Genomic DNA, 22,734 nt, shown 5'->3' with positions numbered 1-22,734 from the left:
TTTGATTCCTCCGTCTTTTGCGTTGTTGTGACCGAGTGGTTAAGGCGATGGACTAGAAATCCATTGGGGTCTCCCCGTGCAGGTTCAAATCCTGCCAACAACGACACTTTTCAGCTGTGGGGGCTATACCAACAAGACAATCATTGACCTCCTTTCTCGCACATTTGAGGTTGAGTTGTGAAAAAGAGCCCCCTCAAAGCTCGTTCTTTGCCAAAAGTTGTTGATTGAAACCACTGAAGTCAATGAAATAATGCAACAAGTAATGGTAAGAAGAACACATTTCTGATTTATCTGAAAAATGTTGTGATATAAATTCACTCTGTCAATCCGTCTCCAGCCACTAATCCAACTATATCATTTTCCGCAACTTGGATTTCACTATCTTTTGGGTTGTTGTGGCCGAGTGGTTAAGGCGATGGACTAGAAATCCATTGGGGTCTCCCCGCGCAGGTTCAAATCCTGCCAACAACGACACTTTTCAGCTGTGTGGGCTAAACCAACAACACAATCATTGACCTCCTGTCTGGCACATTTCAGGTCGAGTTGTGAAAAAGAGCCCCATCAAAGCTCATTCTGTGCCAAAAGTTGTTGATTGAAACCACTCAAGTCAATAAAATAATGCAACAAGTAATGGTAAGAAGAACACGTTTCTGATTTATCTGAAAAATGTTGTGATATAAATTCACTCTGTCAATCCGTCTCCAGCCACTAATCCAACTATATCATTTTCCGCAACTTGGATTTCACTATCTTTTGGGTTGTTGTGGCCGAGTGGTTAAGGCAATGGACTAGAAATCCATTGGGGTCTCCCCGCGCAGGTTCAAATCCTGCCAACAACGACACTTTTCAGCTGTGTGGGCTAAACCAACAAGACAATCATTGACCTATTTTCTGGCACATTTCAGGTCGAGTTGTGAAAAAGAGTCCCCTTAAAGCTTGTTCTGTGCCAAAAGTTGTTGATTGGAACCATTTAAGTCAATAAAATAATGCAACAATTAATGGTAAGAAGAACACATTTCTGATTTATCTGAAAAAATGTTTCTAAATTCACTCTGTCAATCCGTCTCCAGCCACTATTCCAACTATATCATTTTCTGAAATTTTGATTCCTCCATCTTTTGGGTTGTTGTGGCCGAGTGGTTAAGGCGATGGACTAGAAATCCATTGAGGTCTCCCTGCGCAGGTTCAAATCCTGCCAACAACGACACTTTTCAGCTGTGTGGGCTAAACCAACAAGACAATCATTGACCTCCTTTCTGGCACATTTCAGGTCGAGTTGTGAAAAAGAGCCCCCTTAAAGCTTGTTCTGTGCCAAAAGTTGTTGATTGAGACCACTCAAGTCAATGAAATAATGCAACAAGTAATGGTAAGAAGAACACATTTCTGATTTATCTGAAAAAATGTTATATAAATTCACTCTGTCAATACATCTCCAGCCACTAAGGGAAGGGAAAGAAGGGGAGAAGGAGAGAAGGGAGAGAACGGAGGGAAGGAGAGAAGGAGAGAAGGAAGGGAAGGAGAGATGGATGAGAAGGAGAGAAGGAAAGGTCCTGGGGGAGACAGAGTCAGTTAGTGGACCTGGTTCTGTTGATGAGCCCGACTGCTGCTGGGTAAAAACTGTTAGTGTGGCTGGAGGTCCTGGTCCTGATGGACCTCAGCCTCCTGCCAGAGGGAAGGGACTCCAACAGGTTGTGTCCAGGGTGAGACGGGTCGGCAGCAATCTTCCATGCTCGCTCAGAGAAAGTTCTGGAAGTGCACAGGTCCTGGAGGGACGGCAGATTGCAGCCAATCACCTCTCAGCACAGCGGATGATGCGCTGCAGCCCGGCCTTGTCCTTGGCAGTGGCTGCAGCGTGCCAGACGGTGATGGAGGAGCAGAGGATGGACTCAATGATTGCGGTGTAGAAGTGCACCATCATGGTCTTTGGCAGGTTTAATTTCTTCAGCTGCCTCAGGAAGAACATCCTCTGCTGGGCCTTCTGAGTGATGGAGCTGGTGCTCAGCTCCCACTTGAGGTCCTGGTGATGATGGAGCCCAGGAAGAGGAAGGACTCCACAGCGTCAACGGGGGAGTTGTGCAGGGTGAGAGGGACGGGTGGGGCTGCGCTCTTCCTGTAATCCACAACCATCACCACTGTCTTCAGAGCGTTGACATAATGCATGACAGGCCGCTGTTGCTTTAAGCCACAGGTAATACCTTTCACTACCATCACTATATGAACACGCAAACAGCCATTGATTGTTTTTATTTGCTTTTCTTCAAGGGGAAATGTTATTTTTCTCTTTGTCATAGTCCTCAACTCTTCTTTACCTGCGACTTCGCACCAAACAGAAAACACACTCCCCTTTCAACTCTTCCAACTCAGGGAAAATACAAATACAGTGGTCCCTCGTTTATCGCGGGGGATACGTTCCTAAAACAACCCGCGATAGACAAAATCTGCGAAGTAGTGAGCTTTATTTTTTTTACCATTATTAAGCTCCTAACCACACACTTGTATACACTTTTCTCAGACAGGCATTAACATTTTCTCACATTTCTCTCTTATTTAAACACTCTCAAAGTTTCGCGGTTTTAAAAAAATAAGCCTGAACATGTTTTCTGTATTCTGTCCTGTACAGGAGACGCTGCACGGATGAGACTGATAACAAGGTGTACAGTACAGTGCCTCAGCTCAATGAAGGCGCAGAACACAACACACGTTCACACTGTACGCTGTAAAAAGAAAAAAGAAAAAGAAAAAAAAATCTGCGAAAGGTGAACCGCGATATAGGGACGGACGACTGTACACCTAAACAAGCAAGGAAGGCTTCAGCAGGCCGGAGCAGAACTCTGTTTCAGTCGGATGGGGACAAGCTTCCTCCCCTCTCCTCACCAGCCTATGCACAGCAGCAGGAATAGAATACACACAATGCACATGTGTGTTAACCGTGTCCATCCTGTGAACCCGTTGCTGATACGGCTTCCTCTTCATGGCGCTCTGTCTTCATGTCTCTGCTGCTCCTCAGGGCCAGACACATATTCACACACACACTTCTAAATTTTTAATACACTGGATATGTGTCCATGTATGTACTCACACTTTTTCATAAAGGACCTTTTGCACAAAACACGGGGCAGTTGAGGAGCCAGAGCTCTGCGTTGTGGAACAGTGCTCCTTGTGGCCCCCAGCAGCAGCAGGAAGGTGAGCTGGATGAGCAGAGGGCCGCTGACCTGCAGGAACAGCAGACCGGAGCTGCCGGGATCCACAACACACCTCGGAGAACACGCAAACCTTTCAAATGTTTGAAGCGCTTGGAGTGGTGGCACGAGGATCCCAACAGAGAAGCGGCGACACGAGTCAACCTGAAGGAAACGGGCCGGAGGGCCTCGGGTGGGACCGACCGCTTCAGCCCACACACTCAAGCTGCGGATCAGACATGGCATCACCGGCGCCGCGGTGGTGGTCAGCTTCTGGGCAACACATTGTTCCAAACTGCTGGTGTCACAGGAGAACACACACACACACACACACACACACACAGAGTCCAGATCCTGTTGAATAGACTGAGAGATGAAGTAGGACTGTCAGGGTCAGTTTTACATTGGTTCTCGTCATACCTATCTGGGCGTAGCTTTAGTGTCGCAGCTGACCAAATAAGGTCTGAGTCAGCAGATCTGTTGTATGGAGTCCCTTAAGGTTCTGTTTTGGGTCCTGTATTATTTTTGTTGTATTTGATCCCCTTGGGAAAAGTCATCCAGAAATTTTCTGATGTTTCCTATCACCTTTTTGCTGATGATATCCAACTTTACTGCTCTTTTAAGCCAACTGAGTTCCAGAGGCTAAATTCCTTAGTTCATTGCTTGGTGGAGATTAAACAATGGCTAAGTGATAACACCTTGCAGCTAAATGTGGACAAAACAGAAACACTAGTTATCGCCCCCGATGACGTAATTCCAGGGATCAACCAGTACTTGGGTGATTTGGGCAAATCTGTTAAACCGAGGCTAATGCTGTGTTCACACCGAACGCGACAAAATCTGGTCGCGCGACCAGATTACATGCAAGTCAATGCACAGCTGCGTAGGAGCTGCGTAGACGCAACTTTTCTGGGGAGCGACGCAACAGACGCGTTTGACGCGACACAAACAGCGAGTTTTCCGCGGGGCGAACAGAGCGTTGGACGCGGCAGGTTGTCGCGCACGTTAAAATTTCCCAACTCCGGCGTCAAAAACGCGTGAGTCATAGTCGCGTCAGCCAAACGGCGTTGAGATGTTCTGCTCGGCACCGTCGTCCTTTTGTTGAATCAAACTTCAGCCGGGGATAGCGCAGACAGCGGACGTCATTCAGACGCTGTTGTGGGAATATGCATGGTATTATGAACCCAGACACGATGGAGTTTGATGTTCTGACGTATGTGGAATTTCCACAACAAGTATAAAGCAGAACTCATGGTTATTTCCATGGTGGATGACAGCCGGTTACCGTTGTAGTAAGCTGGACGCAGTTCCTGGAGTCTGTGAAATTCACCGAGCTGTGTGCGGCTACAGATGGTGTTATGAACCCAAACAGGAGGGCGTTAGATATTCCCACGTTTTTGTGACTTCCACAACAAGTATAAAGCAGAACTAGTGCTTATTTCTTCCATAGTTTATAGCGTAAAGGATCGTTATTTTCCCAGGGAGAAGCTATGGCGATAAGCCACGCCCCCTTTGTGGCGGCTCGATTAGTCATGCTGCGTTTGGTGTGAACACCCTTTTTTTGTCGCGCGACACAACTGATGTGGTAGACGCCACATGAATTTTTTTGTCGCGTTCGGTGTGAACACAGCATAAGAAATCTGGGTGTTGTATTCGACAAAGATATGTCTTTAGTGCAACACTGCAAACAGCTGACCAAGAATTGCTTTTTCCAGCTGAGGAATATCTCAAAACTTAGAAAGATGGTGTCACAAAAGGATTTGGAGCTGATCATCCATGCATTTGTGTCTTCACGGTTAGACTACTGTTATGGTTTGTTTTCTTGTCTAAACAAGAAGGAGTTGTCTCGCCTACAGTTAGTGCAAAACTCTGCAGCAAGAATTCTGACCCGCACTAATAGGAGGACATACATCTCCCCTATTCATAAATCTCAACATTGGCTGCCGGTTTCCTTTAGGATCAATTTTTAAATTCTGGTTTTAACTTTCAGAGCTTTACACACTCAGGCACCAACCTATATATGTGACTTGATCCAGCCTTACACCTCAACAGGGGCTCTGAGGTCCGTGGATCAAAATCTGTTGAGGGTCCCACGCACTCGCTTCCGGACCAGAGGAGACCGTTCTTTCCAGGCTTTGGAACGGCCTTCCGCTCTCCCTGCGCACCATGGAGTCTTTTGACTCCTTTAAAAAGGCAACTAAAGACCGTTTTATTTGTCCAGGCTTTTACTTAACTGTCCTGCTTTGATTGACATTGAGTTGTTTTGGCCGTTTAAAATCTTTTAAAAAATTTTTAAACATTTTTAAAATGTTTTATTTATTTGTACTTCTTAACTGTGTATTGTTTATGTTGTTATTTTAAAGCGCTTTGTGACCCTGGTTGGCGAAAGGCGCTGTACAAATATGTATATACATATTTGTATATACATATACATATGTATACATATGTATATATATATATATATATATATATATATATATATATATATATATATATATACACATATGTATATATATATATATATATATATATATATACACATATGTATATATATATATGTATATATACATATATATGAACATGTTTGCCCATTTTTTATGTATACACACATACACACACACATACATACACACATATATTGATGCTCATATATATATATATATATATATATATATATATATATATATATATATATATATATATATATATATATATATATGTATATATGAGCATCAGTATATGTGTGTGTGTGTGTATGTATGTGTGTGTGTATGTGTGTATACATAAAAAAAATGGGCAAACATGTTCAGCATAAGTTAACCAATAAACCTTTGTGAAATATTTTAATAATGAATGACGGTATCAGGTAAATAAAGTACCCCGGACACTGAAGGGAAACTTTATTATTATTATTTTATTAGTGCATGATTATTTAAACTCCCAAATACTGTATATTTGACCTACATTTGGTTGTGCATACTGGTGAGTAGAATGTTCACATTTGAATGCTGTAGATAGTTCAACATTAAAGGCTTTATGGAAGAGCTACAAAAAGTCAGCAGAACTAATTCAGGTGCTGTTTCAACGATGGACAAGTACAGTTCAGAGACATGACTTCAAATGGTGGACAGCTACGAGCACTTTGCAGTGGCCGCCTTCCAGGAGACAACTTGGTGAGTAGTGATGACATAACACTGGTGAACAACTGCAGCCTCTAACCGACACCACCTGATCTCATGGGAAGGAATATGGGGAGTATGATATTTTATTGACATTTTGTAAATAATTTGAGACTTTTCACGTTTCATTTCACGCCATGTTGTTACTGTCAAACTGAACTACTACTACTAGCATCACGTTTGGGCTGAATATAAGTAAATAAATGAACTGAAGCATCAACAATGTAACTTAAATGACTCAATTCCACTTTGGGACACAAACAGCGGCCTCCTGGTTGAAAGTCCTGTGCTTGTATTTCACCCATTCACCATCAATAGTCTTTCTAGCTTTCTAAAATATGTGAATTGTTCTGACAAGGGCTTAAATTAATACAAAATCTGTCCCTATTATGTTAGTTGGTGAATCTGGGCTGATCCATATGATTTACCGGCTGACGATCACTGATGCTGGTTCTTCCTTTAGAAACACACACAGTGTTGTAGATTACATCAGCACATGCAGCAAACTACAGGATGTGTTTCTGTTTCTCAGGAAGGGGCTGTTCACTTTCTTTGTTCTCACTTCAGTCGAAACATCTAGTGCCAAGTTATGTGTAAATATACCTTTGCTGAACTTAATGGAGATTATTGAAATGTTCCTGAAGTCTGAGAGGTGAAAATATGAATTCATGTGATGAGTCTGAATCCCAGTGTGCTCAGTCCATTATGAACTGAGAGCCAGCATGAAGGCAGCATGGATGCAGCAGTAGTCGGGCCAATGAGCAACGCAGTGGACCCTCTCATCAGCATGATGCATTACACGTGTTTGACACGTCACAATGAGGGCTTTCATATACAACGTAGTAGTGAGTCTGTTTGTGCTAAACACATCCACAGTGCAGCTGCTAAATCCACACAGGTGTTTCCACTTTGTGGCTAATGAGGCTGCTGCTCAGGTGAGGGTGTGAGCGAGGCTGAATCACATGATGTGATGTCACCACATTTAACAGGAAACAGGAAGAATGAATGTGTACCCAACTCATTTCATCATGAGTTTGTATTGTGACTTCATCAGCTGACAGGATGTTATTCTCATGAGGAGACATGATGTCCGTGTTTGAGTACCAGACAAAGGAGAGTGAGCTGCAAGATCTGTTCTGCAATGAAAGAGTCTCCTGATGAAACTATGAACACGACATTTCCTTGAAACTCTATCAGTCATTCACAGTCTGGTGTTCAAACACCTTGATCAACATGGGAATGAGTTTGTTTTGTTTGTAGTACACTAAGAAGAAATGTTCTATTTTATGAAGAATTTCCAAAATCAAGATTACATTTTTAGGTTTAGTCATATTTTCTCTTTACACTTTTGCCTGATGACAATGTTGCCTCATTGTATCGAGAGCTGAGATTGTTCTGCAGTTTTAGTTGTAACACATGGGTATGTATCTCATATGCAAGTGCCTTAAGAGGTGAACTGAAGAAATGATGTAACATGTTAATGACTACTGGAAGATGATGCAACACAGAGATCTGTGAGGTCAAGACCATTGCTTATGTTCACATTCATCCTCAGAGCTCATGAAGACAAGTAACATGTTGGAGAACTTCACATTGGTCATATTTTCATACGATGGCGTAGCCGCTCTTCCTGTTGTTTATGTTGAGGCCTTTAAGAGGAGGAGACTTCACACATGCATGGTACAGTTTACTGAGCACAGAGTGTGTGTCTGATCTGCAGTATGGTATCTGCAGTATAGTATCAGCAGCGCCGTGCGAGGAGGAACTGGACCCAAGAGGAGCAGCCACGGCGGTTTGAAATGATGATCAAGCTTCATGAGTTCATCTCATCATTCACTTTGTATCTGTTCATCCACATGTCTGGAATGCACTTTAAACTACACAACTGTAACACACTGTAGTGTGTAGTTCACTGCTGAACACAAGCTCACTTTAAACTACACAACTCTAACACACTGTAGTGTGTAGTTCACTGCTGAACACAGGCTCACTTTGAACTACTGAGTTTGGTTTCTTCCATTCTGGAGCTTTCAGAGGAAAAACATTCATTCAAGTGTTTCTAGCAGAATATTTGCACTATTTGTGTGATTTAAATGATAGTTTGGAGTCCTTAAATTAAATACATTTGAGGGCGAGTATGTTTGCTGCTCTTTTTTTAATTGTTTCACCTGTGGTTGAATAAATGAAGCGGCGTCATCAGGTCACATTCAGTGCATCTTTTCCATCACATGAAGTGTTGTAGGCAGAAAGCCCTTCTTTGTCAGCGGTTGCATTGCATTCATGAGCGGCGGATGAATGCAGATGTGCGTCTGTTGCCTACGTGCTCACAGGAAGAGCAGCTGCAGACCCGAGGCCTGTCTCAAGACTCTGGGTTAACATAGCCGGGTTTCCCTCAGTTATCCAGCTGCACTTAACCAGATGTCTGCGGTCTCGCTTTTTGGTCTCACGTAGCCGGTTATCAACTGCTTAAGTCAACCCATCTAGATCTGTGCTCGTGCACATAAAATGGGCGGAGTTTACTCCGTTTGACCAATCGGCACCAGGGAGAAGCCGAGAGCAACGTATTTTACAACGGAGGAGCAGGCCGTGATCTGAAGAACGTACGACAAATATAGAGAAAGAATACTAGCAAAAAGCAAAATGCAACCCTGCTGCAGCAGCAAGAAGCCGCAAGGAATCCTGGCAAAAACATTGCCGACTCCGTCAATGCGTAAATTACTGGGTTTCTAATGTTAAATCACTGTCTCAAATGTATGTTCTTATTTTTTATTATCTTTTCGTTTTAACAATTTATCCTCACTTCAGATGCAACCCCAGTGGAGCTAAAAGATCATGAGAGCAAGTTAAAACAAACACAAGAACTTAGTTCAAAGCAGTCAGTGAGTTTATTATTATATCTTCCAGGCTTCACGTATGATGGATGGTTTTGCCGTCACGAACAACGCGCTGTCTGCAGAGCGCTGCTCTTACTATCCGTGTCCTTCCTCAACGGGACTCTGTAGAAATGGGCGGGTCTTGTTTCCAGGACAATGATTGGCCAGGAGGCGTCTTATATCCCCGCTGAGATCTTATCCGGGAACTTAACTTGCTCCGGAGCAGGTTAGGCGTAAGTTACCGGGGCAACGGACCCCGCTAAGAAGTGAACCAGCTTCGTGAGACGGAAAACCCAGAGTTAATCCAGAAGTTAATCCAGAAGTTACCTCGCTAAACTGAAATCCAGCTTCGTGAGACAGGCCCCTGCTGAAGGACTTCCTGCAGCTTAGTGAGGCCAACAGCAGAGAGCAGAACACACAGCATCCCCAACAGCTACACGTCACCAGCAACGGACCTCTGGCAGGAAGAAGCTGTCACTTCCTAAACCCACAGGTTCTTCATCACTTGTGTTTTATTTCATGAAGATATTTAGAAAGTATTTGAGTGGGCAAACTCTGACTGAGGTTAACGTGAAACTATACACTTTGTCTGCGTTTCAACTTTCATTGTATCCCACCTGCCATGTGAGACTTGTACATTTTTCTGATAAATAAACTCATACTGAAGTGTTTCTCTCAGAGAATTACACACACACACACACACACACACACACACACACACACACTTGTGTTTAATGATCAATTCTTTAATATTTACTAATAGATTCTGAAATAAATCAAATTGATTTCAATTACATTAAATTGTTTTATTCAGGCAATCATAATACAATACAATTATTCAATAGTATTCAATATATTAAATAAACAACAGACTGACAAGGTAGAAGCAATAAAATACTTACATATTCCTGTCCTAATAATTAAGATAATTAATTTGAAATAAAATACATATACACATATCAAACATTAACAACAAAGTTCCAACAGCAGAGCAGACAGACTGATTATAAGTAACTGTGACTGTCAGACACTAATAAGAGCACTCATACGTTATACAGACATTGTACTCACGTCAGTCTGTCTTTACGTCTTGATGTTCTTGTTGCTATTTTAATTTAATGTTGCAATGTTAAGGTTATTTTAATTCTGTGTTTAAAAAAATGCAACAAATGTGTTGTGTGTTATTGTCTATCTTTTATTCGTGGGGACTTAAATGGGAAATAGTATGTTAGATTACACATTGTAAATACATGTTTTTTATTGATTGTTAATGGTTTAGTTTATTCCTCTGCAATAGAAAGTGAAAGGCTTGAGGAGGTTCATGTTGTTTACAAAGAGTAAAGCTCTCGGGTCCTTTGGGACGCCAGGGGAGCGTCACTACGCTTCATTTAGGAGACAAAACAGCCGGCAGAGTTGTGCTGATGAGTTTCTGTGCTTTCAGGTGCTGAAAACTACTGAAGAAAAGAAGAGACAGATTCATCAGACCTTTAGAAGTAACAGACTATCAGTATTGCAAATACACATCCATATATTGGAATTGCAGATTTTTGACTAGGGCGTTCAGTGCCGTCTAATATTGTTTAAATGAACCTGTGCATGAAAGGATGCTGCGTCATTAAAGAAGATAATAAATGTCCCCACGATAATTATGATGATTATTAAGTATTGTATGCCTCTACACGTAGTACTTTATGCATTGAATGAATAATAAATAATAACTAATAAACTGTACACACACACAATTTACTGTCACCAATCATTCCCATTGGCTGGAACCTTGTGACATCACAAAGGCAGTCCTGCTCAAAGCTACAGCTTTAGAGCACTCAGGGGCCGCTTCACTCATATAGACTCCAGCCTGAGAGGAGAAGACACACAAGTTGTTAGGTGTTGTGGCGAAAGAACACTCAACCTGGGGCCCTTAACCTTGTTGCCCCTAATGAGCGCCAGGTGTCCCCGCTCTGCTGACGACCCTGTTGGCCACGCCCACCTGCACACCTGCAGGACAACGGCCAGTGGCAAAGAGGGTCGTCACACTCACTATAAGCTAAACTATTGATACTAATTATTACTGATTGATTATTAAGTATTTATTGTATTATGTTGATTTGAAAGTCAAGAATTGTTCAGTAAAAAACAATGAGACAGAAGTAGTTAGTTACATGGATGGATGGATAGTTAGATAGATATTTCAATTGGACTCACTTTATAATGTCTATGATATAACAATTCTCTACTTTTGAGATCCAGTCACAGGTCCAGTCGGGACTGTGTGAGACACATGGACTTTCCCAAATCTAGTTTTTGGCCGTTAGCTGCAGTTGTTTGCCACCGGTCGAGTCGTTAAATTTCTAATTCACCGTGTGAACTTATTTTTCATTTCTGGCTGAGCTACATAGTTAAATTTTACTCTCTGCTAACTTCCAGTGCAAAGAAGCTCCACAAACTTTGATCCTTTGTGTTTGTTTATTTGGAGCTATTGTGGCTAACCAGCGCTAGCATCTTTCCGGCTGGCTAGCATGCCAGCTCATTAGCTATAGCGCTGTGCCAGCTAGCCAATGTCACAAAACATCTACAAATTAATGCAAGTTAGGAGTTTTATTTCATGTAGTTATCACAAGCAGCGTCACACACATCTCCATTCCAGGGTCACGGTTTCATGTATTTACACATCCTCCCCTTGTCCTTGGGTCAAAATGTCAACATGTGTATCTCCCCAAACCCTGTCGCTGTCTTCTTAAGGTAGACCTTCAGAGCATCAATCTTGACGTGAGGCCCACATCTGTAGAAAATCCCTCAACAAACTTTTTGTATGTAACTGTTTCATTGAACTGAACGTGTTGGTGATTTATAGAAGAAAACTATAAAAACTGAAATAAAACCACAGTCAGGAGGGAGTGGGAAGTCATTTTAAGTCATAACACCTCCCTTAGCGCAGGAGTGGGCTTCCTCTTCTCACGGGCTTTTGAACCCGACACACTGGAGGTCCAGCATGTTATCGAGGGGAGGCTTCTTTTAGTCAAAGCTCGGTTCGACAAACTTTCTGCTGTTTTTATCAACATTTATGCTCCAACGTCCGGTGCAGAGAGGAAGCAGTTATTAGTCAAAGTGAATGAAGTTTTAAATGGTTGCTCCACGGAGGATTTTTTATTTTTAGGGGGGATTTTAACTGCACAGAAGATGCAGTTTTAGATCGCAATCACACAGAGCCTCATCCAGACTCTCAGCACGCCTGGAAGCAGCTGGGCCGGTCTCCCGGGTTGGTGGACGTGTGGAGGAGGATGCACCCAGACTCCAGACAGTACACCTGGTCCCACCTCAGAGAGAGCAGGGTCTCCTCAGCTAGGCTAGATCACATTTATTGTTTTAAGCATCATTTTAGCACTTTTAAGAGTTGTGCTATCAAGCCAGCTGGTTTTAGTGATCATTCTCTGGTTTTATCTCAGGTTTTTATCAGGGACATTTTACCCAGAAGTGCTTATTGGCATTTTAATTCAATTTTAACTTTTAATAAGAGCTCTAGAGAGGTTTTTATTTATTTTTGGGGTGCTTTTAGACAGCGGAAGGGTGAGTTTAACAGTGTTAGGCAGTGGTGGGACCAGGGTAAGACACAAGTTAGACTACTGTGTCAACAGCACACTCTAAACGTCACACGAGATAGCACCAGATCTATGAAAGATCGAGAGACCGACATAGTGGAACTAGAACATTTAAGTGAGTCCACAGGAGATCGAGGTTATAATGAAAACCTCAAAGACAAAAAAACAGCTTTAGCCGACCTGCTAGATAGTAAAGTGCAGGGCGCCTTGGTCAGGTCCCGGTTCCAGAACATCATGGAGTTCAACAAGGCCTACTTGGACATCATTGCACAGGACGTTTCGGAGGTTTTTGATGAATGTCTGGCCTCGGGTTCCATGCCAGTGTCCTGCAGGAGGGCAGTCCTCACTTTGCTGCCAAAAAAAGGGCAACCTGCAGGACATCAAAAACTGGCGCCCTGTGTCACTGCTGTGCGTGGATTACAAGCTCCTGTCCAAAGCTTTGGCCTCCAGGCTGGGGAGAGTTATGGAGCAGGTCGTCCACCGGGACCAGACCCACTGCGTCCCTGGCATGTCCATGGTGGACAACGTCCACCTAATTCGGGATGTTTTGGATGTCTCTAGTTCATTAGGTGTAGACGCTGGTTTGATTTCACTGGACCAGGAAAAGGCTTTTGACTGCGTTGAACATGAATTCTTGTGGAAAGTGATGGAGAGTTTTGGGTTCCACGCTGGTTTCATAACTAAGATCATGGAGCTGTACAGGGATGTTGAGAATGTGCTGAAAATCAACATCAGTCTGAGTGAGTGCTCCTTTTAGAGTGTGTAGAGGGGTCCGGCTTTCATTTTGGTTTCTTCTTCTTTTCTAAACAGACATTTTGTTAAAATCATGACATTGTAAACACATTTAAATCCTGATTCCAGTGAAATGAGTTCTTCCAGTGCAGGAGAAGCTCTAACAAACTAAAACAAACTAAAACAAACTAAAAGCAAACTAAAACTAAAAAACTAAAAACTAAACTAAAAGCAGGACTTAACGCGTCCTGGTTCCCTAAAAGCAGGAGGGCCAAAGGATGTTCATGTTGGTTGGACAAGACCTCCAACACTTTGATCCCCAACAGGATAGTGGCCAGTTCACCATTCAGTTCACAGCATTATGTCGTTAAGCATATCACAGAGACACTAGTAGACATTGTTCTCCACAGAAACATGTTGGGAACACTAGCATGAACTCAGTACATCAGACATTTAGACCACTTTGTCATCTTTGTGGTAAATCAGCTGATCCTGACCAGAGAGTCTCCAGTGTACAGTGTGGACTCTCCAGTCCAGAACAGAGAAGCTTCACTCCTGAATCCAGCAGCTTGTTGTGACCCAGGTCCAGCTGTTTCAGACTAGAGGATTGGGAGCTGAGGACTGAGGACAGAGCTCCACAGCTTCTCTCTGATAGGTTACATCTCTTCAGCCTAGGGGATGAACAGGGATTAATACAAAGAAAATGTTTAATCAAAGTAAAATATCAAACACGTGTAGTAATGTTAATGTATCCATAATGTCTCCACCTACTGAGCTTTTTTGGCAGCAGCCAAAGAAGAGCCTCCTCTGAAGCAGAGTACTTCTTCAGGTGAAATACCTCCAGATCTTCTCCTGATGACAGTAAGATGAAGACCAGAGCTGACCACTGAGCAGGAGACAGATCATCTGTGGAGAGACGTCCTGACCTCAGGGACTCTTGGATCTCCTCCACCAGAGAACCATCATTCAGTTCATTCAGACAGTGGAACAGATTGATGCTTTTCTCTGGAGACACATCCTCACTGATCTTCTTCTTTATGTACTGGACTGTTTCCTGATTGGTCTGTGAGCTACTTCCTGTCAGTGTCAGCAGACCTCATAGGAGAGTCTAATTGGTTTCCAGTGAAAGACCCAGGAGGAAGCGAAGGAACAAGTCCAGGTGTCCATTAGGACTCTGTAAGGCCTTGTCCACAGCACTCTGATAGAGATGTGTTTGATCAGGTTTGTCTCTAAAGACTTTGGACCACAGGGAGGTTGTTTGTTCTTTTGCCAGCAAGTTGACACCAGAGTTGATGAAGGTCAGATGGACATGAAGAGCAGCCAGAAACTCCTGAACACTCAGATGGATGAAGCAGAACACCTTGTCCTGGTACAGTCCTTTCTCCTCTCTAAAGGTCTGTGTGAACATTCCTGAGTACACTGAGGCTGCTCTGATGTCGATGCCACACTCTGTCAGGTCGGATTCATAGAAGATCAGGTTCCCTTTCTGCAGCTGATAAAAAGCCAGTTTTCCCAGAGACTCGATCATCTTCCTGCACTCTGGACTCCAGTGTGGATCTGTCTCAGCTCCTCCATCATACTTGACCTTCTTCACTTTGGACTGAACCACCAGGAAGTGGATGTACATCTCAGTCAGGGTCTTGGGCAGCTCTCCTCCCTCTGTGGTCTTCAACACGTCCTCCAGAACTGTAGCAGTGATCCAGCAGAAGACTGGGATGTGGCACCTGATGTGGAGGCTTCGTGAGGTCTCGATGTGGGGGATGATCCTGCTGGCCTGCTCCTCATCTCTGAACCTATTCATGAAGTAGTCCTTCTTCTGTGGGTCAGTGAACCCTCTGACCTCTGTCACCAGGTCAACACAGTCAGGAGGGATCTGATTGGCTGCTGCAGGTCGTGTGGTTATCCAGAGGCAAGCAGAGGGAAGCAGCTTCCCCCTGATGAGGTTTGTCAGCAGCACATCCACTGAGGTGGACTCTGTGACATCAGTCAGGACCTCATTGTTGTGGAAGTCCAGAGGAAGTCGACACTCATTCAGACCGTCAAAGATGAACACAACCGGGAACTCTTCAAACCTGCAGATTCCTGCTTCTTTGGTTTCAGAGAAGAAGTGATGAACAAGTTCCACCAAGCTGAACTTCTTCTCTTTCAGCACATTCAGCTCTCTGAAGGTGAAGGGAAACATGAACTGGATGTCCTGGTTGGCTTTGTCTTCAGCCCAGTCCAGAGTGAACTTCTGTGTTAGGACTGTTTTCCCGATGCCGGCCACTCCCTTTGTCATCACTGTTCTGATTGGTTCCTCTCCTCCAGGTGAGGCTTTAAAGAGGTCTTCTTGTCTGATGGTGGTTTCTGGTCTGTGTGGTTTCCTGGATGCTGCTTCAATCTGTCTGACCTCATGTTCATTGTTGACCTCTGCAGTCCCTCCCTCTGTGATGTAGAGCTCTGTGTAGATCTGGTTCAGAAGGGTTGGGTTTCCTGCTTTAGCGATCCCCTCAAACACACACTGGAACTTCTTCTTCAGGTTAGATTTGAGTTCACACTGACAAACTGCAGCAAGAAGTCCTGAATGAACACACAACAAAGAAGATCAGAATATATTTTTAACAGTTCATTTCCTCAAAGAATGAGTCTTTGAATATATTCTGGTCCATCTTTTGAGACATTAGTAAACATTCCATTCATCCAGCATGTTAAATCTTTAGAGAAATCCTCTTACTGCTCTGCAGACAGTCAGCCAGCTCCTCCTGCTTCATGCTCCTCAGGAAGTGCAGGGAGATCTTCTGAAAAGCTTCTCTGCTCCTCCTCCTCTGCTCTTCATCCTCACCACCCAACACCCCCTCGTCCACTCTCTGACTCTCTAAGCATTCTGGGTAATCTGAGCTCACAAGCTTCTGGATCTTCTTCAGCTCGTCCTTCACAAACATGAGGATGTTCTCCTCCAGCAGCTGGAACAGAATATTCTCTGAATGACAAACTAAAACCATGGAAGCAAACATCAGATCCATGTTGGACAGACTGACAACCCACTAGTCTAAAGAGTGCAGCATGGAGATGATGGTGAACAGAAGACATGTAAAAGTAGTTGTACAGGTACAGACCATAAATATGGAGTCCAGGTGTGTTGGATGCTGCTGGGCAGACGGACCTCTGGGAACCTCTGAGCTCTCCTGGTCCTCTCTGTGGAGGAGTCATGAACCATCAGCTCACATTGTGTCTGCACCACAGACTGTTTATTGTTCATGATATTACAACACAAACACAACAATAAGCTAAAGATGTTGTGTTTTGAATAATCATTTTACAAACCAGATGCTAAAGACTGGAGATGAAGGACAACCATCTGTGTGACAGTTAGTCATCTGTTTGAGGAACTTACTCTGGGTCATAAGAACGTTGTTCATCTCTGAAGTGAATTATCGCTCCTTTAGACTGATCACTCTTCATGGACACACAGCTGGGTTCAGGAGACTTTTCTCTCTGCTGCTGTGAACTGATAGAAACACTGAGATTTACTAAACATAAATGATTTCTAAAGATACATGTATTTTTCTGCTTCCACTGGATTTATTGGACAGTAAAAGTGATTTTATTTTCATTAACACTTGTAGTTAATGGTAAAGAAGACACAGCTTCTTTCATGTGACTTGTTTTTATTCAATTAATTAGTCGTTACAATGAGACACAATAAGTAAAACTACTGGAGTTAGTTCAAATCTTAGCAATAACAATAAAGCCTTGTTACCAAAAAAAAAAAATGATTCATGAGGACAACCCTCCAACAGGAAACTAACTCTTCATCAAACTGCACTCTGCCTCCAGACTTCTGCCAGTCTGCTAGTCTGCATAGTTTTATAACTTGTCCCAAGACCTCTGAATGTAGACAAAGAACCCCTGCAGCTCGTCTGCAGACCACTGAATTTGATGAATAGTCTTCTGAATCTACTCCCCAAACCACGACAGGTAGTCCCTGAAACTCTGGCTCCAGGAGCCAGACTTCTTCAGCTGGTCCCTAAATCGTTGGAATTGTTCTAAAGACTTTTTCAGGTCGTTCCAGTCATCTGTCTCAAGAAATCCACAACTATGTAAAGATATATCCTGCTCGACTCTGTGGAGGAATAAGTTCACATTGTGTTTGCACCAGAGACTGTTTACACTTAATGCTTCACATACAAACACCTACAGAGCAGTTAGTAAAATATATTGAGTTCTGTCATGATTGATCATCATGAAAACAACACTGTAAATGATGCACGACCAATTCTGTGTTTCATAACTGAGAATCAGAACAGTTAGTCATCTGTTTCATTTGTTTTAAGAACTTACTTTGGGTCATAAGAACGGCCTCCATCTTTGAATTCAATCAGACGATCTTTTAACCGATCACTCTTCATGGACACACACCTGGGTCCAGGTCTAGGTTTAAGTCCAGGTTCAGGTGCAAGTCCAGGACAGTCTGGTTTCTGATGGACTCTGCTCGCATGTAAAACCAGAATCAGTGAGTCAAAGACTTTGTGACAAGAGAAGAGTCATGGACAGTTAGAGATGGTCCTCTCACCTCTGAGCTCTGGTCTGGCTGTCATGTTCCCCACACAGACTGCTTTTAGAGGGAGGGACTCCCTCCTCTCTGTCCTCACACTGACTCATAGCAGAGTCCACACCTTCACAAAACACCCGCACACCAGCACACATTAGTTATCTTAATCATGACAATCAGCTCATTCACCTCAATACTAAATACACTCATGGGACAGTTTCCATGTTGTTGGCACTTCAGCTGCAGAGTCGTATGTAAGAAAAGACATTCACAATGTTCTTTAATATCTTTTGACGTTTGAAATGTCTCTCTACTACATCCAGCCAGAGCATGCAGTGGCAGCTGGTCCAATGATCCAAAATCAATCATGTGACCTTTTAGCTGCTACAGAATTCAAATACTTTCTAAAAAAGTCTGAAGAGAAAAGTTAAAAAGAAAACGTTTCTCAGACAGTCAAGTTAAGAAAAGATCGACTACAACCTGCTGCTGATTAACGTTCACACTGACAAAAATATATTTCTACATCGTAAAACGTCTGGCAGCAGAAATTACCATTAAATTAAAGTCAAAATGGCACTTATTTAACTTTGGTTATTTCATATAATTATTCAATTGATCTCCAACATCTGTCTGTTAAAGTTGAGATTTCTGAATATCAAACAAACTTCACTTTAGCTTATTTTACACCCTGTTAACATGTCAAAAGACGTCATTTTAAATGTTCATCCTATAAGTTTACACTTAACATCCATCACAAGATTAGCCTCTATGCAGACTATATATTGCTCTTCCTACAAAACTCATTCCAGGAAGCTATCAAAATAATTGAATCATTCTCAAAAATCTCTGACTACACAATGAACTGGAACAAATCATCCATCCACTACAGTGTAACAGTTGGCATGGGGCGGCCCATGCCAACTGTTTCCACCACCTATCCCTTTTTGCTCCAGTGTCATCACTTATTTAGGAATACATATTTCTCCTAGGATGTCAGACCTGTTCACACTCAACTGCACTCCTCTACTTAAAACAAAAACTGTTGAGCTCCTCTGATGGATGAACCTACCACTTTTATTTATAGGCAGAATAGCTACAGTTAAAATGACAATACTTCCTAAAATAAATTACCTATTCACAATGAGCCCATCTCTGCCCACACACTCCTGGTTTAAATCTCTTGACTCAATCATCATACAATTCTACTGGAAAAATAAAACACCAAAAATTAAACTGGCAACTTTACAAAAAACAAAACACAAGGAGGACTTGAAGTCCCTCATTTTTTCCACTACTCTCTAGCAAATCAACTTCAATCAGGCATGGTTAGATATAGAACAGACATTTTGTGAGTATATTCAGATTTCAGATCTCCCTTTTATCAGCCAATCAATCAAACGCCATCTTTGCTTCAAAACACTAACAATAGCAGAAACTCTGACTGCCTGGTGGAAATTCCACAAAATCAGAAACGTCACTTTTGCACTTTCAAAATTTTACTCCTATATGGAACAATCCTGACTTTCTAAGCCACAATAAACCTCTTTATCTCCACACATGGTCCGCTAAAGGTATCACTCATTTGAAACACATCTTCACTAACAACACACCATGGTTTCATTCCCCCATTTGGTTCAGAAGTATGGAATCGGAACAATCACTTTCTGGAATATCTGCAAATCAAATCATCTATTCCATCTAAAATTAACACAAAGGACATTAATTTAGAATTACCTCCCTCAACTTCACAATTAATTTATATCACCTCCATAAAAAAGTTAATCTCCAAAATATGTAATATAATTTCATGGTCTGACCAAACATCATCCAAACCGTCAATAAAATGGAACTCAGATTTATCCATCACAGCCAATGCTGACTTTTGGATTCAAATCTGCAATAACATCTACTTTATGACTAAAAATTCAAATTTACAACTAATACAAGATAAAATACTTCACAGACTTTACTATACTAGGCATAAAATGTTTTAAATGGGATTTACGTCAGACATCTGTCCACATTGCACTCAAAATAGTCCGGAGAGCTACATTCACGCCACCTGGCACTGCACACCAGTTTAACACTTTTGGAAAAAAACAACTGAGTCACTATCTGTCTTCCTGGGCTGCCTCATCCCTTTATTCCCTTCACTGTCCCTGCTAGGAGACATCACAACCATAAAGCTAAACAAAACTAGAAAGAGCATTTCCTGCAGAAAATGCGTTGGAATGCAAAAAGCTGAAGCTTATAGCTGAAATATTTGAAAAAATAGCTGAATATAGCTGAACATAGTGGAATATAGCTTAAAATAGCTGAATATAGCTAAATATATTTGAAGATGAAAGAATAGCTGAATATATATGAAAATAGGTAAACATAATTAAATATAGCTGAATATATATGAAAATAAGTGAATATATATTAATATAGCTGATAATAGCGGATTAGATGAATATATAAATAAATAGCAAATAATTACTGAAAATATAAAAGGCAAAATACCTGCTGAAAAGTGTTACAGTTCAAAATCATTCAACTGAACTGTTGAAAATCCTTGTTGTTTAAATGTTTAATTGGAAAATTTGAAAGGAAAACTGCATCATCTAAATCAGGAGTGTCAAACATACGACCCGGCCCGCCAGGGTGTCCAGTCTGACAGAATATAAATATATATATATAGATAGATAGATATAGATATCTCTCTCTCTATATATATATAGATATAGAGAGAGAGAGCGAGAGATCAAAATTAGCAAAGGTGGGATTTAAACCACTGATTGTCTTCTTGCAAGACGGACTTGCAAACCGCTGATCCACAGTCACAGTAGATGTGATCACTGATATAATTGTGTTGCAGAGTGTCTAGAAAACCATCTGTTAAACCTCAGAACGTGAGCGTCAGTGAAGCTGTTAATCCTGACATCTTTAAGCAAAGTGACCTGCACACATGCGCGCGCACACACACACACGAACATGCGCGCGACCATAATAACAAGTTATAACCTATCTAAAAATAGGACACGCCCCTAAGAGGTTAATTTATCTGAATTTCCTCAAGGCAATAAGATATTCAAAAAATCTCAACGCAGTCTTCAAGATACAACCCCATTTATGATTTGCAGAGAGTTTGGTATGAATCGGACGAACCCTAGGGTAATATCGCAAAAATGTGTTTTTCACAAAATTCAAAATGGCGGAAAATTTTGCCGGGCGGACTTTATAGGTCTAAGAGGCTTTTTTGTGAAGCAGGTGGAGCTGGACATGTGTGAATTTTTTCAAGTCAATCGGACAATCTGGGCGAGGGGCGTCGCCGGTCCAAATTCTAAGGGGTGCGAGAGAGGCATTTTTTGGTCGTTTTTTTTACGCCTATATCAGACGCCAATTTACACCAGACCTGACAAGCACTGCAAATTTGGTGAGTTTTGGAGTATGACAAGTTCCCCAAAAAGGCGCCCAATGTGGAAAAATAAAAATCAGAGGAAAAAGAATAATACCCCTTCCAATTACAATAGGGTCCTTGCAGGACTGACTCTGTCAGTCGCTCGGACACTAATAATGCTTCAGCATTCCAACTAACTAACCGCCAATTACTCCTTGTGGCCCTAACTATCGCCAAGAAAACTATCCTCATGAACTGGAAATTAAGGAATAACATACTTATCACATGCGCGCACACACACGCGAACCTGCACGCGACCATAATAACAAGTTAGCGTGGCCGTTCCTCCGCCAATCGCCACATTAACGTGGTGGAGGAGTTTGAGATGACAACATTAACTTTTCTCCGCGTCTCGGAGTCCAATCTCACAAACACTGGCGCGGTCGCGCGGCTCCAAAAAGGAGGACAAATACGCGTCCGACTTGAGGCTGCGCCGAACGCCGGACAGGGCATTGAACATCCGGACTGTCCGACCTAAATCCGGACGTCTGGTCACCTCAGTCCCCTCACCTCAGAATCTCCCTCCTCATTAATGGTAGCGTTAGCTAATAACTTTCCACCGGAACGTTAGCTAGCTGGCTAACGTCGCGTTCTCTCCTGCTGTGTTCAATGACTCCATTCATCAAGCTGGAGCTAACGTTAGCTAAGTCTATGTCAACAGAGCTCCTGGGTAACTTAACTTAGATATACCCCATGAAATATTATATTACCACGCACTCGGGCTCCCTTCTGGCACGCACATCTGTTCGCAGTTCACTGAGCCCCCCCCCCCATCTTTTTTAAAAAGATTTCCTTTTCTTTTTTTGGGCTTTTACTTTGAATGGCGATTGATTTAGGTCCGCCCTTGCACTTCTGTAGCATTACCGGACTATTTGCCGACTTGAGCCGGACGTGAAAGCACGTATTGTTCTGTAGTTTCTGTCCTCAACCCTAACCCAGCAGCATTGGAGCCGGCGACACCAACAGACTTAACAAGCTGGTTAAGAAAGCCGGCTCCATCATCGGCTGCAAGCAGGAGCATTTGGAACAGGTGGTGGAGAGGAGGACACTAAAGAAACTATTGTCCATATTAGACAACTCGGACCACCCTCTCCACCAGCTTCTGCAGGGTCAGCGGAGCACTTTTTCAAAAAGACTCATCACGCTCCGCTGCCACAAGGACCGCTACAGGAAGGCATTCCTACCCTCGGCCATAAGGC

General features: G+C 42.5%; 1 protein-coding gene and 4 non-coding genes across 5 annotated transcripts; 4 read left to right on the top strand and 1 right to left on the bottom strand.

Moving 5' to 3' along the window:
• Positions 1 to 21: 21 nt before the first annotated feature.
• On the top strand, positions 22 to 103 carry trnas-aga (transfer RNA serine (anticodon AGA)). Its single transcript has one exon. It is a non-coding gene; the product is annotated as a tRNA-Ser (tRNA).
• A 286-nt stretch (positions 104 to 389) lies between these two features.
• trnas-aga (transfer RNA serine (anticodon AGA)) lies at positions 390 to 471 on the top strand. The gene has a single exon. It is a non-coding gene; the product is annotated as a tRNA-Ser (tRNA).
• Positions 472 to 757: 286 nt separating this feature from the next.
• Positions 758 to 839, top strand: trnas-aga (transfer RNA serine (anticodon AGA)). Its single transcript has one exon. It is a non-coding gene; the product is annotated as a tRNA-Ser (tRNA).
• A 283-nt stretch (positions 840 to 1,122) lies between these two features.
• On the top strand, positions 1,123 to 1,204 carry trnas-aga (transfer RNA serine (anticodon AGA)). Its single transcript has one exon. It is a non-coding gene; the product is annotated as a tRNA-Ser (tRNA).
• A 361-nt stretch (positions 1,205 to 1,565) lies between these two features.
• Positions 1,566 to 21,995, bottom strand: LOC137801727 (NLR family CARD domain-containing protein 3-like). The gene is given in 8 exon segments (XM_068599096.1): positions 1,566 to 1,763; positions 1,913 to 2,017; positions 3,150 to 3,234; positions 14,060 to 14,233; positions 14,330 to 16,121; positions 16,276 to 16,504; positions 16,658 to 16,723; positions 21,909 to 21,995. Coding segments are annotated over 8 exon segments (2,736 nt in total).
• Positions 21,996 to 22,734: the final 739 nt, after the last annotated feature.

The sequence above is a fragment of the Clinocottus analis genome, unplaced genomic scaffold (genome assembly GCF_023055335.1).
Source record: "Clinocottus analis isolate CAN_PGR_092001 unplaced genomic scaffold, fCliAna1.0.p SCAF_43, whole genome shotgun sequence".
NCBI classification, from domain to species: domain Eukaryota; kingdom Metazoa; phylum Chordata; class Actinopteri; order Perciformes; family Cottidae; genus Clinocottus; species Clinocottus analis.
Note: the sequence above shows the minus strand (reverse complement) of the source record. Positions and strands in the feature narration are given on the sequence as shown.